Below are 15,369 nucleotides of genomic sequence, written 5' to 3' on the forward strand. Positions count from 1 at the left end.
CCGTTTCTCTTGTCCCAATTTTACTGGGTGGCCGTCTCATTTCCCCCCAGTGCACTAGCTCTCCCTGGGGTCAGGGCTGGCCACTCCCTGACATAGTCTCCTTCTGAGATGGTGAAGGCCTCAGCCAGCCTTATGCCTCTCCAATTCCTCAGCGAGTGTCGCTGGACCCAGCACTGGGTTCGGTCCTCTAAGTTGCCAATGAACTGCTCCAGAAGAATCTGGCCCGCAAATGCATCCTAGTCATACCAAGAGGGACTCACCCACTTGTTCATGAGGTCTCCGAGTAGCTGCAACAGGATCCATGGCCATCATTCATCGTGTCCTTTCTTGGCCTGGAATAGCTGTTTGTAATACTCGGGTGTAATATCGAGCCTGTACAAGATGGCCACATTAACTCAGTCATAGTCATTAGCTTCATCTCAAGGCATGGCCCTGTATGTGGCCTGTGCCTTACCTATGACTAAGGCCTCAAGTTGACTGGCCCAGTATCCCTTATCCAGCCTGGCCTGTATTGCATTGTGCTCAAATCCTTCGATGTAGGCCTCTGAGTCATCTTTCTGAGTCATTTTAGGCCTTTTGAAGAAAGAAAGGTTATGTTGCAGCCAGTCCTGCTGCTGGGCTACCTGCTGCTGCTACACATCAAGAATCTGAGTAAGCGCCTGAAGAGTCTGCCCTAGGAGGTCAGGATTTCCCATTACTGCCAGCTACATTGCAACTGAGTCACCTCCAGCTGGGTCCTCTTCTGAGTTCCTGGCCTATGCACCACTTTGTACCTGCTGGGTTTTGAGTGACTGCTCTCGCACAGCTCAGGACCAGCTGTTCCTGTCCTGCCTCCAGTTTCCCTCAAGCACTATTGCTGCTATTGCATCACCTCCCCATGGAGACCCCTGATACTCACCCACCATGACTAGTTGTTCTCTTCAGGAGTGGAAGGCTCCCCTGGAGTTGGGATTTTGCTGGGAGATGTCACCAGCAGATGTTCCTGGGGCTCTACCTCCCCTACACCCTTTCCATGTGCCAGCCAGCAGTGTTCAGCTGGATGTTAGTTGGCCTGTATACTTTAGTCGTTGGGCCTGTTGGCATGACCCTGACCCATGCTTCTAGTACGGCAACCTGAATGCGGCATTGAATTAGCACACTGTCTTGCGTGTGAGGATCCTATATTTTAGACCCATTAATGTGGGCCTGGGTTATACCCAAATGGCCCATCCCTGCCTGGGGACTGTGTATCGATGGGCCAGAGTATGGCCTGCTGAACTTCACGTGTCCTAGCCTGGAGTCTCCGGAGGCCCCTCAGTCCTCGGCTCCAGGGAAGAGTGAGTGGTTGCCTTCTGCCCTTAGGAGCAATTCAAAAGCATAAGAAAAGAATCAAAGTGCCGGGGAGGTACAGTGTTGCTGCCCCACTCACATGTCCTACGTGCATTGTGACAATCTGTCCCTAGGTGTCATTCTTGGTACGGGCTTGGTTTGCCCTCCAAGCCATGGAGTGGATTCCTCTTCAGGGCCCCATCCTGGGTTCCTTCAGTGACAGGCTCTGGCCACACTGGGGGGAGTGCCCAGCCGCCTCTCAGCTGGTGCACCCCCGGTGTTCTCTGCCACTGGCTCTTATCAGAGATGGCCGGCATCCCCTGATGATGTCACTGCCTTGTGCTGGTCCCAGCCATATAAACAAAGGCTTTTAACATAGTGTCGCACCCAATTCTTATAAATAAACTAAACAGTTGCAATGTAAATTATTACACAGTCCAGTAGGTTGAAAATTGGCTTATGGGATGCACCCAGAGAGTGGTGGTAGATGGGCCAGTTTCTACCTGGAGAAATGTAGGCAGCGGAGTCCCCCAAGGCTCTGTCCTGGGACCAGTACTATTCAATATCTTCAATAGTGACTTGGACGAGGGAGTAGAAAGCACTCTGTCCAAGTTTGCTGATGACACCAAACTATGCGGGGAGGTAAACGAACTAGAGGGCAGGGAGGAAATCCAGGCCAATTTGGACAGGCTGGGGAAGTGGGTGGAACAGAATAGGATGCAGCTTAACAAGGATAAGTGGCATGTGTTGCACCTGGGGAGGAAAAAGTCATCAATACTCCTATAGCCTGGGAGGTACCATTTTAAGTAGCACAACTGTGGAAAGGAATCTTGGAGTTGTAGTCGACTCCAAAATGAACATGAGTCACCAGTGTAATGAGGTAATAAGTAAAGCTAAGCGCACCCTTTCTTGCATAAGTAGCTGCATCACAAACAGGTCTAGGGAGGCGACTCTTCCCCTCTATGTGGCATTGGTCAGGCCACAGCTGGAGTACTGTGTCCAGTTTTGGGCACCGCACTTCAGGAGGGATGTGGATGGCCTGGAGAGGGTTCAGAGGAGGGCCACTTGTCTGGTTAAAGGCCTACAGAAAAAACCCTATATGGACTGATTGGGAGACCTGAACCTCTTCAGCCTCTGCAAGAGGAAGCTGAGAGGTGATCGCGTGGCCGCCTACAAACTCATCAGGTGGGGTCAGCCAGAAATAGGAGATATGATGTTTACCAGGGCACCTGTCGGGGTAACTAGAAATAATGGCCACAAACTGAAAGAGAACAAATTCAGACTGGACATCAGGAAAAAGTTATTTACAGTGAGGGTTGCCAAAATATGGAATACGTTTCCAAGGGAGGTGCTGTCCCCTTCCTTGGAAGTATTTAAAAGGAGATTGGACAGACAGTACTCTTTCCTGCCTAGGGCAGGGGGTTGGACTCAATGATCTAATAGGTCCCTTCTAACCTTAACTCTATGAAACAAGTGGCTGGTGAACCACATAGGCAGTTTGTCTGTCGGCTGCTGCTTCCCATTTGGCATGCCTGCCAGTGGTAAGTATTTCCCCTTTGTGGGGTTACTAAGGGATTTCTCCCAGTGCCATGGGGCTTCCCCGGAGCCCCCATGCTAGGGAAGGGATCTCCATCCCTTTTCCCTCATCACCCTGGGACACAGGACATTGCATGTGTCCTTATTAAATCTCATGAGATTTCTTTTGGCCCAATCCTCCAATTTGTCTAAGTCACTCAGAATCCTAGCCCTACCCTCCAACATAATTGCTACTTCCCCTAGCTTGGTGTCATCTGCTAACTTGCTGAGGAAAACCCAAACATGTTCAACATAAAGTTTCCTAAGTTTTCATATTTTTGTTAAACCCAAGGTATTTTTGGAACAAAAACCTGAAAAGCTTAAGCAAAAACAAAGGTTTTCTGCACAAATTTCTATTTGGGTGAAAAATTAGTTTCCAACCCCCCAAAATTGAAGGGGAAATTCTTTGGTCAGTTGTAGTATTAGAGTTCTCTCTCTCTCTCTCTCCAGTACCTCTCCTAAAATAGTGACCTCCAATGTTGGGCTCCAGTGATAGGTGTGCTAGTTCCTCTACCATTGTCTACACACACACACACACACACACACACACACACAGCAGTTCCTTCTGCGACTGCTCTGTTGTATAAAGATACCTAACCTAACTCAGGTAGTACTGGTAGACTACCTTTGGCATGGACTAATTTATTCTGCCAAGATTAGATTCTGCTGGTTTGAAGTTGAATTTAACTCTGGTTCAGGTAACTCCTGCCTATGGCAGTGGGGCTGGACTCAATGAACTCACGAGATCCCTTCTAGCCCCTAATGTCTATAAAACCAGTGAAATTCAATTGAGTGTACGCTTAGCAAATTTGTGTATGACACCTAATTAGGTGGAGTTGCAGACGTTTTGAATGGCAGGGCTAGGATCCCGAATGACCCAAATACACTCAGAAGACAGTCTGCAATCAACCAAATGAAATTCAACAAGAACAGTTCAACAAGTGCAAAGTCCTGCATGGGGGATGGAATAATTGCATGCACAAATACAGACAGGGAAATGACTAGCTAGGCTGCAATCTGCAGAGGACCTGCAGGGTTCAACAGACCAAGGTTACTCAATCTCTGGCCCATGGGCCAGATCTGGCCCACAGAGCTATGTCATCCAGCCTGCAGGGCTCCCCACAGGTCCAGAAATTTGAAACAGGAAAGTGGTGGCACTGCTCCCCTGCCGCCAAATTTCTGGACCCATGGGGAGTCCTGAGCCTTGTGTACAGAATCTGGCACTCAATCCCAGTGCAGAGGGCCAGGCAGGGGCAGCACCAGGCCCCAGGGTCCAATCCCAGGGGAGGGCGTGGTACTGGGCCCCAGGGCCCAATCTGGCCCATAGATAGGCCCTGTACCACTCCTCTGTGGCCAAAACGTTGAGCAGCACTGCAGTAGACCATAACTTGAATGTCAGTCAAAAGTATATTCTTGTTGTAAAAAGACCAACTGCATACATGTACTGGGTTATATTAATAGGATTGTCACTTGCAAATCAAGGATAGTGTTTCTTCCACTCTATTCAGTGCTTGTAAGGCCTTCCTTGGAGTACAATTTCCAGTTTGGGGCCCTATATTCCAAGAACAATATAGATAGGTTGGCAAGTCCAGTGCAGAGCAACAAAAATTATTTTAGGGGCCTGGGAAATGAGACTTATGAGGAAAGGCTAAACAAACTCAAGTTATTTAGTCTGGAGAAAAGAAAACTGAGGAGGGATTTGATAACAGATAGAGAGGATGGAGATGGGCTTTTCTCTGTGGCCACAGGAGACAGGACTAGGAGCAATGATCTCAAGTTGCAACGCAGGAAATTGAGGTTGGAGATTAAGAGGAACTTTCTGACTATGAGGGTGGTCAAGCATTGAAACAGACTACCTAGATAAATTGTGGAATCCCAATCCTTGGAAATTTTCAAGAGCAGGTTGAAAAAAATACTTGAATGGGATACTTTTTTTAACCTAATTCTTCCTTAAACAGTGGGCTGGACTAAATTACTTTGTCAGGTCCCTTCCAGCCCTACTTTTCTATGATCCTGCAAACTCTGCACTATATTGCAGTCACACCCTAATGCAGTCATTACATCTGCAAGGTTAGTTGTACTTTAAAATACAAGGGTGTTTCAGAAAGTAATGACAATTTCAAAATAAAGCATTCTGTGTGCAATAATCACTTCCTGGACCACATTGCTTGTACATGTAGTCATAAAACAGTGGGTACATTCAACAATGTCACAATCACCATTCCCCACAGCTGCGTAGCTCCCACTGGACACAAAACGAGTTTATTTCAAAATTGTCATTACTTTCTGAACCCTCAAAGAAGATTCTGCATTTTTCTAATATGTTAGGGAGACCTGGGATGAGCAGTCAGAGGAAGCATAGGACTCGTAAGCTAGGCTTTTGATGGCTTCTTTCATATTCCTCCACGGTGATTTTTTTGATTTTCTCTTAAATGTAGTAGTCATGAAATGGAGGGAGGGCATAAACCAGGGGTGGGCAAAATGTGGCCTGTGGACCGGATGCAGCCTTCCAGGCCATTCTATCCAGCCTGCGGGGCCCCTAAAAAATTTAGAAAATTAATATTTATCTGCCCCTGGCTGCTTGTCATGTGGCTCTCGATGGCTTGCCAAAACTCCGTAAGTGGCCCTCCGCCCAAAATAATTGCCCACCCCTGGCATAAACCAACCCATCGTATTTGTGTTTTCATTCACAGAGGCTCTGAGTGACATCCAGAATTCTGTTTATAGAACAGCCCTGAAACTACGCTCAGTACAAACTCTCTGCCAATGTAAGTAGATGAGGAGGTTTCTGTACTTTTGGACTGGGAGGGGAATCTGGAAAATTCATAGACATTAGGGCTGGAAGGGACCTCGAAGATCATCAAGTCCAGCCCCCTGCCCCAGAGGCAGGAAGTCAGCTAGGGTCAAAGAATCTCAGCAAGATAAAAGAAAAGTCACAGTCTGAACTAAAACGCTGCTTTGCCTTTTTCTAATACTCTTCCCTTAAAGGGTTTTGGAGCACACTGCAAATTGTTTGTGAACAAATGGACAATTATACTCTGTCAGAAAAAGCACTGGTTCCTGTACAATCTCATAGCACTTTCCCAAAGGAAAGTAAATATTTTTATCCCAGTTTTCCCAATGGGGAAACAGAAGCAGAGGGGTCAGCTGACTTGCTGAGAAGATAGGGACTCAAAGGTAGAGTCAGCAGCAGAATTCAGACCCTATTCTTTGTAATATCGAGTGTTAGACCCCGACTCCATGTGGCAACCAATGACTAGAGAGACAACGATCCAATTGCCCATGGGTCCTATTACTCATTAGCCAGAGCAGGCAGGGAGCAAACACCAGCACACATTGCTCACAACAGCTTTATTCAGAATGGAGATGGCTTCGGGCCAGGTCCCAAAAAAACAACAAACCGGGGACCTGCCCTGAACAATAGTTTTTTCCCACATTTATACACTTTGGTTTATGCTCATTACCATTCATTCCACCCTTGCTCCTCCTATGTTCCACCCATTTATCCTCCCATCTCAATCTCTGCCTGTGTTTACTGTTTGCTTCATTAGCATGGAATTGCCTATGCGTTTTACTTCTTTACATGTCTTTTTGCTATGAGTGCATGTCTAAGACCTTGACTCCTTTTCTTTGGAGAATGGGCAGACTTTGACCAAAACCTGGAAGCTTCTGGAGGCTTCTTCACCAATCACTATTTACCTTTTTGCATATGTTCATCTCAGATTCTGTGACCAATTACGTGTTGTTTTTCACATTCCAGTCTGTTTTTCTGTCTCATGTTGTACCATCTTCCACATTCCTAGAGTGTCAGTTCATTCACAGCACACAGACTCACACAGATTCACTTGCTGTTTTTTCCTCAGAAAATGGTTGACACAGTTAAGATGGTTACTTAGCATAAGCAAATGGCTGGCTTAGCTATTATTCTGCCTTGTGGTCAGCAGCTCTGCTAGGCCACAGATCATGCCTTTATTCAGCTGCAGATTCAATGCTCCCGAAAATCCAAATATTCTCACCCTAACAGAGAGGATTCCCAGTGCCCCATGCGGATTATCTTTTCTATTTGTTCTGTTATAACATAAGCATTAATAAAGCTGGTCACCATAGTTTTGACAGTTCTATGCCCCTCCCCCCCCCCCCCCAAAAAACAAAAAAACCCCAAAACACTTCATCAACAATGGGGTTTTGTTGAAAACAAATATTTTCAATAATCAAACTACCCTGCAGAAAATATATTTCTTAAAAAAAAAAAAATTGAAGAGACTTATTGTCATCCATTTCACACATCTTGTGTGAGCTCTAGTTAAAATAAAAGGCAGTGCAGGAGGACATTTAAAGAGCCCTGGCTCTTAAAGCCAGCTGCAATGAAATAAAGCCTAGACCAGAAACCTGCTGTCCCCAACAATGAAGGGAAGAAGGGGAGCAGGAGGATCAGTTCCCAGGGAAATACCAATTACTAAGTTCTTGCCAACAGATCTAAGAAAGCAGCTCAGCACCATTGCCAAACAAGGAGCAGCAGATGCGCTGATTAATTTTCCTGGGGCCCAATCCTGCACACACAAACTGAAGTATTAGGCTTTGTCCCCTAAGTAATTCTGTTAAAGTCAATGGAATTGCTTATGGCAGCATTTAATTTTACTTATAGGCTTGAGATTTTCAGAGATACTGCTTGTCATGGTGAATGAGTAGAGTACCAATGAACTCTCTCTCATAGCACTCCCATGAAATAACCATCATCATTCACCATTCCAGAGGAAGAAAGTGGGCACAGAGCAGCAGGAGGCTCACAAAAGGATTATCTACCACTTAAATCCCATTTGATCCCCACAGAAGAGGACTTAAGTGCTGCAGAAGCATTGTGCTTGTCCTCTTCATGAGGATGCATTGCAGTCCAACTAGTCAGAGGTCACAAGAGACCCCCACAGCAGATCCAGGAGCAGAATCTAGATTTTCCACATCCTAGTTTTAACCATAAATCCAGATGCATGAGCCTGGCATTATAACTAAACCAAGATGCTGAAGTCGGATATTCATCCCATATGTTAAAGCAGATGGTTACAAATATTACCCCCTCAAATGTAGTATTTACTACTGGAAGGGATAGCTACTTGGGACAGGGTATCCTAGCAATCTTCTTGGGCTTTCTAATGGAAAGATAAGGGAAGGTTGGAGAGCATACTTCACTGCTATTACTGAAAAAGAGATCTATTCTAATAGCAGTAGTAAACAGTTTCCTTTAGTACTTGATTACTCTACCACTATTAAAATTCAAACAAACTCCCCTTTAAAAGGTCTATAAAGATCCATTACATTTTTCAGAGACACAGATTAATTAGATTATTATTACAGTATGTAATATTGCCAACACAACATAAAAGTTGCCAGCAATATGGAGCTTCATCTATGTATTGTTGTCCTTGTTAAATGTCAAAATTGGATCTGTTTCTTAGGAATGGATTTATTGGACAGAGACAATCAAAAATGCATAGGGCAATTTGCAAACATTATTAATAATACCATGAATATTAACGAGAACAAAATAAAATATTATAGACCAGAAAGGTTCTATTCAGCGCTCCTGACCCTTTACTCTGGCAAATCTCCCACTGAAGTCAAAGAGAATTTTGTTGTGGGAAAGAGCTACTGAGTAGAATGCTGAGCATTTATTCTGTTTCCAATTTGCTGTGTGGAAGTTGGACATTGCACTGGAACCCCTGGAATTTGTTTGTCTTTTTATTCCTTTGAATGCACCAGCCCCTTCACACAAAACTATTCCTGAGAATGGACAAAACATGCATCAATACCTTTATGACATATTAAGGATGTAATATAAGCCCAAAGTGTTATAAAGCCCAAAGGGTGGCAATTCCCACATGGATCAAAGGGGGCAGGAGTGCTCAAAAGCCCCCATGGTTTACCAAAAGCATCCACAAATGTCTCAAAGCTAAAAAGGAGGCATATACCCAATGGAAGGGAGGGGCCATCACCAAGGAGGATTATACCTCCATTGCCCAAGATTATAGTGGGACTGTTAGGAAGGCTAAGGCAGAGATGGAACTGGGACTACTGACCCGGAATAAAGGACAACAAGAAGTCATTTTTTTTAAATACATAGCGGGTAAAAAGAAGGTACCCGGTAACATGGGGCCTCTGCAGGATACACTTGGAAATCTGGTGGTCACACCAGACGACAAAGCTAACCTCTTTAACAATTTATTTGCCTCCATCTTTTTGAGCACGAGCCAGGGCATCCCCCCCCACTGGGATCCCTGATGGACCCAGGGGAAGCGCTGCCAGCCCCAGGGTCAGTGAGAACCTAGTCAGGGAACTTCTGGTGGGTGTTCAAGTCAGCAGGTCCTGATGATCTCCACCCCAGAGTGCTGAGGGAATTAGCAGAGGTCATTGCAGGACCCCTGGCATGGCTTTATGAGCACTCATGGTGCTCTGGCGAGGTGACGGACGACTGGAAAAGGGCCAATGTGGTCCCCATTTTCAAAAAAGGGAGGAAGGAGGACCCAGGAAACTACATTCCCGTTAGTCTTACCTTGGTCCTGGGGAAGCTTTTTGAGAAAATTATCCAGGAGCACATCTGTGAGGGACCATCAGAGGAGATCATGCTTAGGGGCAACCAACATGGGTTCTTTAGACGCAAGTCCTGTCAGACCAACTTGGTGGCCTTCTACAACCAGGTCACAAAACCTTGGACGCAGGTGCCGCGGTGGACGTAGTCTTTCTAGACTTTAGGAAGGCCTTCAACACTGTCTCTCACCCCATTCTCATTAAGAAATTAGGTGACTGTGGCGTCGATGCCTACACAGTCAGATGGGTCACTAATTGGCTGGAGGGCCACACCCAGAGAGTGGTGGTGGATGGGTCATTTTCAATCTGGAGGGATGTGGGCAATGGGGTCCTCCAGGGCTCGGTCCTAGGGCCCGCACTGTTCAACATCTTCATTAGCGACTTGGATGAGGGGGTGAAAAGCACCTTGTTCAAATTCGCAGATGACACTAAGTTGTGGGGAGAAGTGGACATACTGGAGGAGAGGGACAGGCTGCAACTAGACCTAGACAGGTTACAGGGGTGGGTGGATGAGAACAAGATGGGATTCAATACTGACAAGTGCAAGGTACTGCACCTGGTGGGGAAGAACCAGCAGCATATCTACAGGCTGGGGAACTCCCTTCTCGTCAGTGCAGAGGCAGAAAAGGATCTTGGAGTCATTATTGATGCCAAAATGAAACAGATGCATCACAAGCAGGTCCAAGGAGGTGATCCTTCCCCTCTATATGACACTGGTCAGGCCGCAGTTGGAGCACTGCATCTAGTTCTGGATGCCGCACTTCAGGAGGGATGTGGACAGCATCGAGAGGGTCCAGAGGAGGGCCACCCGCATGATCAGGGGGCTGCAAGGTAGGCCCTACAAGCAGAGGCTATGGGACCTGAACCTGTTCAGCCTCCACAAGAGAAGGCTGAGAGGGGATCCGATGGCCATCTACAAACTGGCCAAGGGGGACCAGCAGGCTATGGGAGAATCGCTGTTCCCCTGAGCACTACTGGGAGTAATGAGGAATAACAGCCATAAGCTGACCGAGAGCAGATTCAGGCTAGATATCAGGAGGCACTACTTCACAGTCAGGATCTGGAACCAACTTCCAAGGGAAGTGGTGCTGGCTCCTACCCTGGGGGTCTTCAAAAGGAGGCTAAATAATCACTTAGCCAGGGTCATTTGACCCCAGTATCCTTTCCTGCCTGTGGCAGGGGGTTGGACTTGATGATCTACTCAGGTCCCTTCTGACCCTACCTAGTATGAAACTATGAAGGAAGACTGTTTTTCTTATGAAAAATGCATGCCCCTGGAGGCTGGGGGGCATGTCGACCACCCACAGGTGGTGGCGGTGGCAGTGGGGATGTGGTGGTGGGCGAGTGGGGAGCTCCTGCAGGCAGCCACGGCGATGTTGGCAGTGAGGGGAGGAGGGTGGTGAGCAGTGACCGCTCGCAAGCGCCACTGGTAGTGTTGGCGGCGCTTTTTTCAGGGGGTGCACCACCCATCTCAGGGGGTGCACATGCCCATGTTCACCCCCTATGCATCGCCAATGATTTTTCTGTTCCTGCATGCAGCTGGGAATCATAAAATCTGGGTTCAGCTCCCAAGCCTACCAGACTTGCAGAAGCCAATTGGGATTTTCAAAACTAGTTACAGGTACTCCTCACTTAATGTTTTCCCAGTTAACACTGTTTTGTTATTACGTCACTGACCTATTAGAGAACATGCTCATATAAAGTTGTGTAATGTTCGGCTATAACGTTGTTTGACCGCTGCCTGCTAGTAGGTAACTACTGTGACATAACTGGATTTGCTTAACATTGTTTTGATTAAAGTTGCATTTTTCAAGAACATAACTCGTTAAGTGAGAAGTAGCTGTCCATCACTTGCAAGTGAATGTAACATAAGATCCTGAATCAGCTCAGTACTTTAGACAATTCAGCCCTTAAGCTCCCTGTGTCTGTTACCCTTTCATGAAATATAAACAATAATAGGGCATGAGAAAGGAAGTATGTCAATCTGGGTTGTACTGCAATATAAATAATATTAACATAGTTAAAAAAAAACAAATTAAACTTTGGTTTTGACTGGTTTCACCAATGCAATCCTTAAAATATTTTTCCATCCTTGGAACAGGTGTAACTATTGTTACAAATAAGGCAGGGTAGATTTGCTCTTTATAGACTAACTAAATTACAGATGTACAGCATAGGGTGCAGACCGAAGCAATAGTCTTTGCACAATCTGGCTCCTGAGAGCACTCTACAGCCATGACCTAATACACGTGCACAGCTGCAAAGCACTTCTAAAATGGCCAATTGCAAGAAAAATTAATGCTTCTCTAATTAGGTAACAGATTAAGGCTCTCTGTTTTAGAACACCTTAGGGCACTTGTGTTCCCCTGGGAGTTAATTTTTTCCATGGGGGTGAAGTTGTCAGTGCAGAGGGAGTGAAAGGAGCAGCAGCGGCTGCAAGGCTGCTATGCCTGGCCTGAGCTGAAAGGGGGTTGGAACAGAGCCCCTCACCATCAGCTACCCTGGCTGGGGTATTGGGGTGAGCTGGACTGGGTCCCCAAGATTCCTGGAGCTGGGAGGGGGGCGGGGCTGGGGAGAGGGGTGGTCCTGGCCAGTGCCACCACCTGCTGGCCAGTAGGGCCAGTGCAAGCAAGCAGGCTCAATCCCCCCCACTTCATCCCCAACCCAGCAGGCAAACCTCTGTTGGGTCAAGGGGGCACTCTAACTCATGATGCTTTATGTACAGTGCCATGAGCTAGAGCAGGGCCCTGCATTTCTGACAGAGCCCACAAGCTTTCATAAGCCAGGGTTTACTTTATCAGATGCTGTGAAGGGACTGCCAGAAGCAGAGCTGCTAAATACAAAGCAGTGATTAGAACACAAAGGATAGGGAAGGTGCAGAGGAAAAAGAAAGGGGCATCGCTGAGAGAGGCAAAGTGGGGAGAAGAGTGAAGAACAAAGCAGTTAACCCACTGAGGGACATGGGGCTTATAAAAACGAATCCAGGTAATGGGATAATAACCATAGCCTTAGTTTAGACCACACAACACAATCCAGTTAAAGTCATTGATAGGAGAGAGACATATCTCTGCTAGAGAAGAGACATGTTTCTAATCTGTAGTAACCCTTCTCTAAACCGGTTTGATTGCCTCTTTCTTGAACATGGATGAGCATAACTGTACACAATATTCTAGATTCCACCTATGTCTTGTACAATGGCATTAATACTTCACATTAGTCTTTTCACAGTTACAACACACTAGTGGTTCAAATCCTGTGACTGAGTAATACATTCGGGCCTTTCTCCTCCTATGTTATCCTACTGATGAGGTTCAAGTTTATGTTGGCTGAGACCTTCAGAAAAATTAAGAGTCCTGACTGGCCTTTGTGAACACTAGTTTCCCATGGTTGCCTCTGTGCTCTTGGCCAAAGCATTTCTCATGCTCCTTCAGAACAGTGGGCATGGAATGGAAACTAGCAGCAAAGACAAAGAACTTGAAATCCACATACATCTGATTTTGAACATTCATATGGTGCATCTGCTTTTGTGCTAACTCTCCACCAGGGCTAAATTGCATCTTACAAAAATCACCAATGCATTTTTTCCTGCCTAATCATTTTAAAATGAGGACTGGGAAATTGTGGTTGACTTTGTCTTTCTTTATACTCTCATACACTTTGCTGAATTCAGTGAAAGATCCTTTGACGGATGTTCCCCCTTTCCATATAATGCGAGTGGCCTCCCTTTCCAGGCGTGTCTAATTAATGCATTTAATTAAGAAATGTCCAGCTTACATTTACAATAAAATCAGAGGAACTCTCATTAATTTTCCTCTTGATTTTCCCTACAGTGGACTTGACTGATGTCTCCCTGATTCAGCACATCCTTCCATGTCACCAGTGCCAGAAGGAGAAGTCTCTGAAAATACAGCAGCTCTGCTCATTGCTGAAAGAGCTGTTTCAGAGTGCCAGGTTAGACAAACCAGGCCAAGTAGATCCAAAAGCCCCTGATTTGACTCTAAGGCTGCTAACTACCATGTATGACAGGTGAGAGGAAGCCCACTACTGATTTCAACATATACTATTTCTGTAAGTAGCAACCTGCCCATCCCTCTTCTGCCTTCTCAGTGAGAAGTCCATCCCATGCTCAAAAGGTGTGTTGTTATTTGAATTGTGCATAGCTGGAGGTCCAATGGTAGCACAATTTTACCAACTGGTATTATGGGCAACTGGTGCCTCCCGAGTCTGGGGGGCACCAGTGGGGCATGACTCGGGTGGGGTCCCCCAGTGGTGATGAGGGCGGGGTCCCTCAGTGGTGGCAGCAGAAGTGCCAGCACTTCCACATGCAGCACAGCCAAATTTGGGGGGGGGGGACAAGCACTCTCTGTGCCCCGCTACCAGCCACTCACTGAGAGAGCACTTGCTGTCAGGGGGGGTGTGGGGCAGGCCCCCCTATGTGGCATATTGTAGTTTTAGCATAAGAATGTTAGTATAAATCCATAATGGATGTCACCAGATGTATCAAATGTAGTTTGTGCTCTAGTTAGTATACCTGTGCTATGGTCCTTAGATAAGTTGTGAAAACAAATGCCAATAGCAGCTTTGTTAAAGATAACCATAAAATGAGAAGATTAGAAATCTTCCCTTCAGTCTCACAAGGACCTACATTTTGGCTACTTGACATTTTCCAAGATCATGGAAGATCCAACTCAGTCGGATTTCCAGATTTAATTCATAGAACAAAGAACATTTGAATGAGCCAATCAGAAGATACTTTGAGTTAGACAGGCTTATCAAGAATTGGAGCAGGTCCAGAGGGCAACAAAAATGTTGTGGGGGCTGGGGCACATGACTCCTGAGGACAGGCAGAGGGAACTGGGCTTATTTAGTTTGGAGAAGAGAAGACTGAGAGGAGACTTAATAGCAGCCTTCAACTATCTGAAGGGGGGTTCCAAAGAGGATGGAGCGAGACTGTTCTCAGTGGTGGCAGATGGCAGAACAAGGAGCAATGGTCTCAAGTTGCAGCAAAGGAGATTTAGGTTAGATATCAGGAAGAATTTTCTCCCTGGGAGGGTAGTAAAACAGTGGAACAGGTTACCCAGAGTGGTTGTGGAAGCTCCATCCTTGGAGGCTTTTAAGACCTGGCTGGATAAAGCTTTAGCTGGGATGATCTAGCTGGGGCTGGTCCTGCTTTGAGCAGGGGGTTGGACAAGATAACCTCCTGAGGTCCCTTCCAGCCCTAATTTTCTATGATTCTATGACTCTAAGATAAGAAAAAAATTAAAATTAAACACACAGGAAGGGGTGGAAAGGACTTACTGTTTTGGTTGAATCTATTCAAACTATGAGCACACGGGTAAGAACTGGTGTTTCGCTGTAATAGGTGGCCAGATAGACATTGGGATAAGCATGAAGCTCATGCTTTGCGTGTTGAAAATGGAAGGTCAGGCTATAGACCTGCCTCTCACCTCTTATCAGTAGCAAACCTACCTGTAATCCAATTGACAGTTCACAGAAATGTATGAGTGGCTCCAATTTTCATCTATGCAGATACTTACGTAGCCCTCATTACTGAAAAATTGATATTGGCATGTGAATGAGACTATCTAAGCATGAAGCAAGGATTCACTAGTCACTTTTGAGTATTCAAAGTATTCAAGTGATGGACAGAGGGGACAAGGCTGAACTCCTCAACGAGTTCTTTGCCTCAGTGTTCCTAAGTGAGGGGCACGACAAGTCTCTCACTGGGGTTGTAGAGAGGCAGCAGCAAGGCGCCAGACTACCATGCGTAGACCCTGAGATGGTGCTGAGTCATTTGGAAGAACTGGATGCCTTTAAGTCAGCAGGCCCGGATGAGCTCCATCCGAGGGTGCTGAAGGCACTGGCCGACATCATTGCAGAGTCACTGGCGGGAATATTTGAAAGCTC

General features: G+C 46.2%; 1 protein-coding gene across 1 annotated transcript in view; it reads left to right on the forward strand.

Annotated features, from left to right (window-relative positions):
* The window catches only part of DYTN (dystrotelin), a 38,725-nt gene that overhangs the window by 5,374 nt on the left and 17,982 nt on the right, over positions 1–15,369 (forward strand). The window contains exons 2-3 of the mRNA XM_014522676.1: positions 5,577–5,651; positions 13,293–13,488. Of these exons, the coding sequence (XP_014378162.1) occupies positions 5,577–5,651; positions 13,293–13,488 (271 nt within the window). The remainder of the gene's footprint in view (positions 1–5,576; positions 5,652–13,292; positions 13,489–15,369) is intronic.

The sequence above is a fragment of the Alligator sinensis genome, unplaced genomic scaffold (genome assembly GCF_000455745.1).
Source record: "Alligator sinensis unplaced genomic scaffold, ASM45574v1 scaffold372_1, whole genome shotgun sequence".
Classification (NCBI taxonomy): domain Eukaryota; kingdom Metazoa; phylum Chordata; order Crocodylia; family Alligatoridae; genus Alligator; species Alligator sinensis.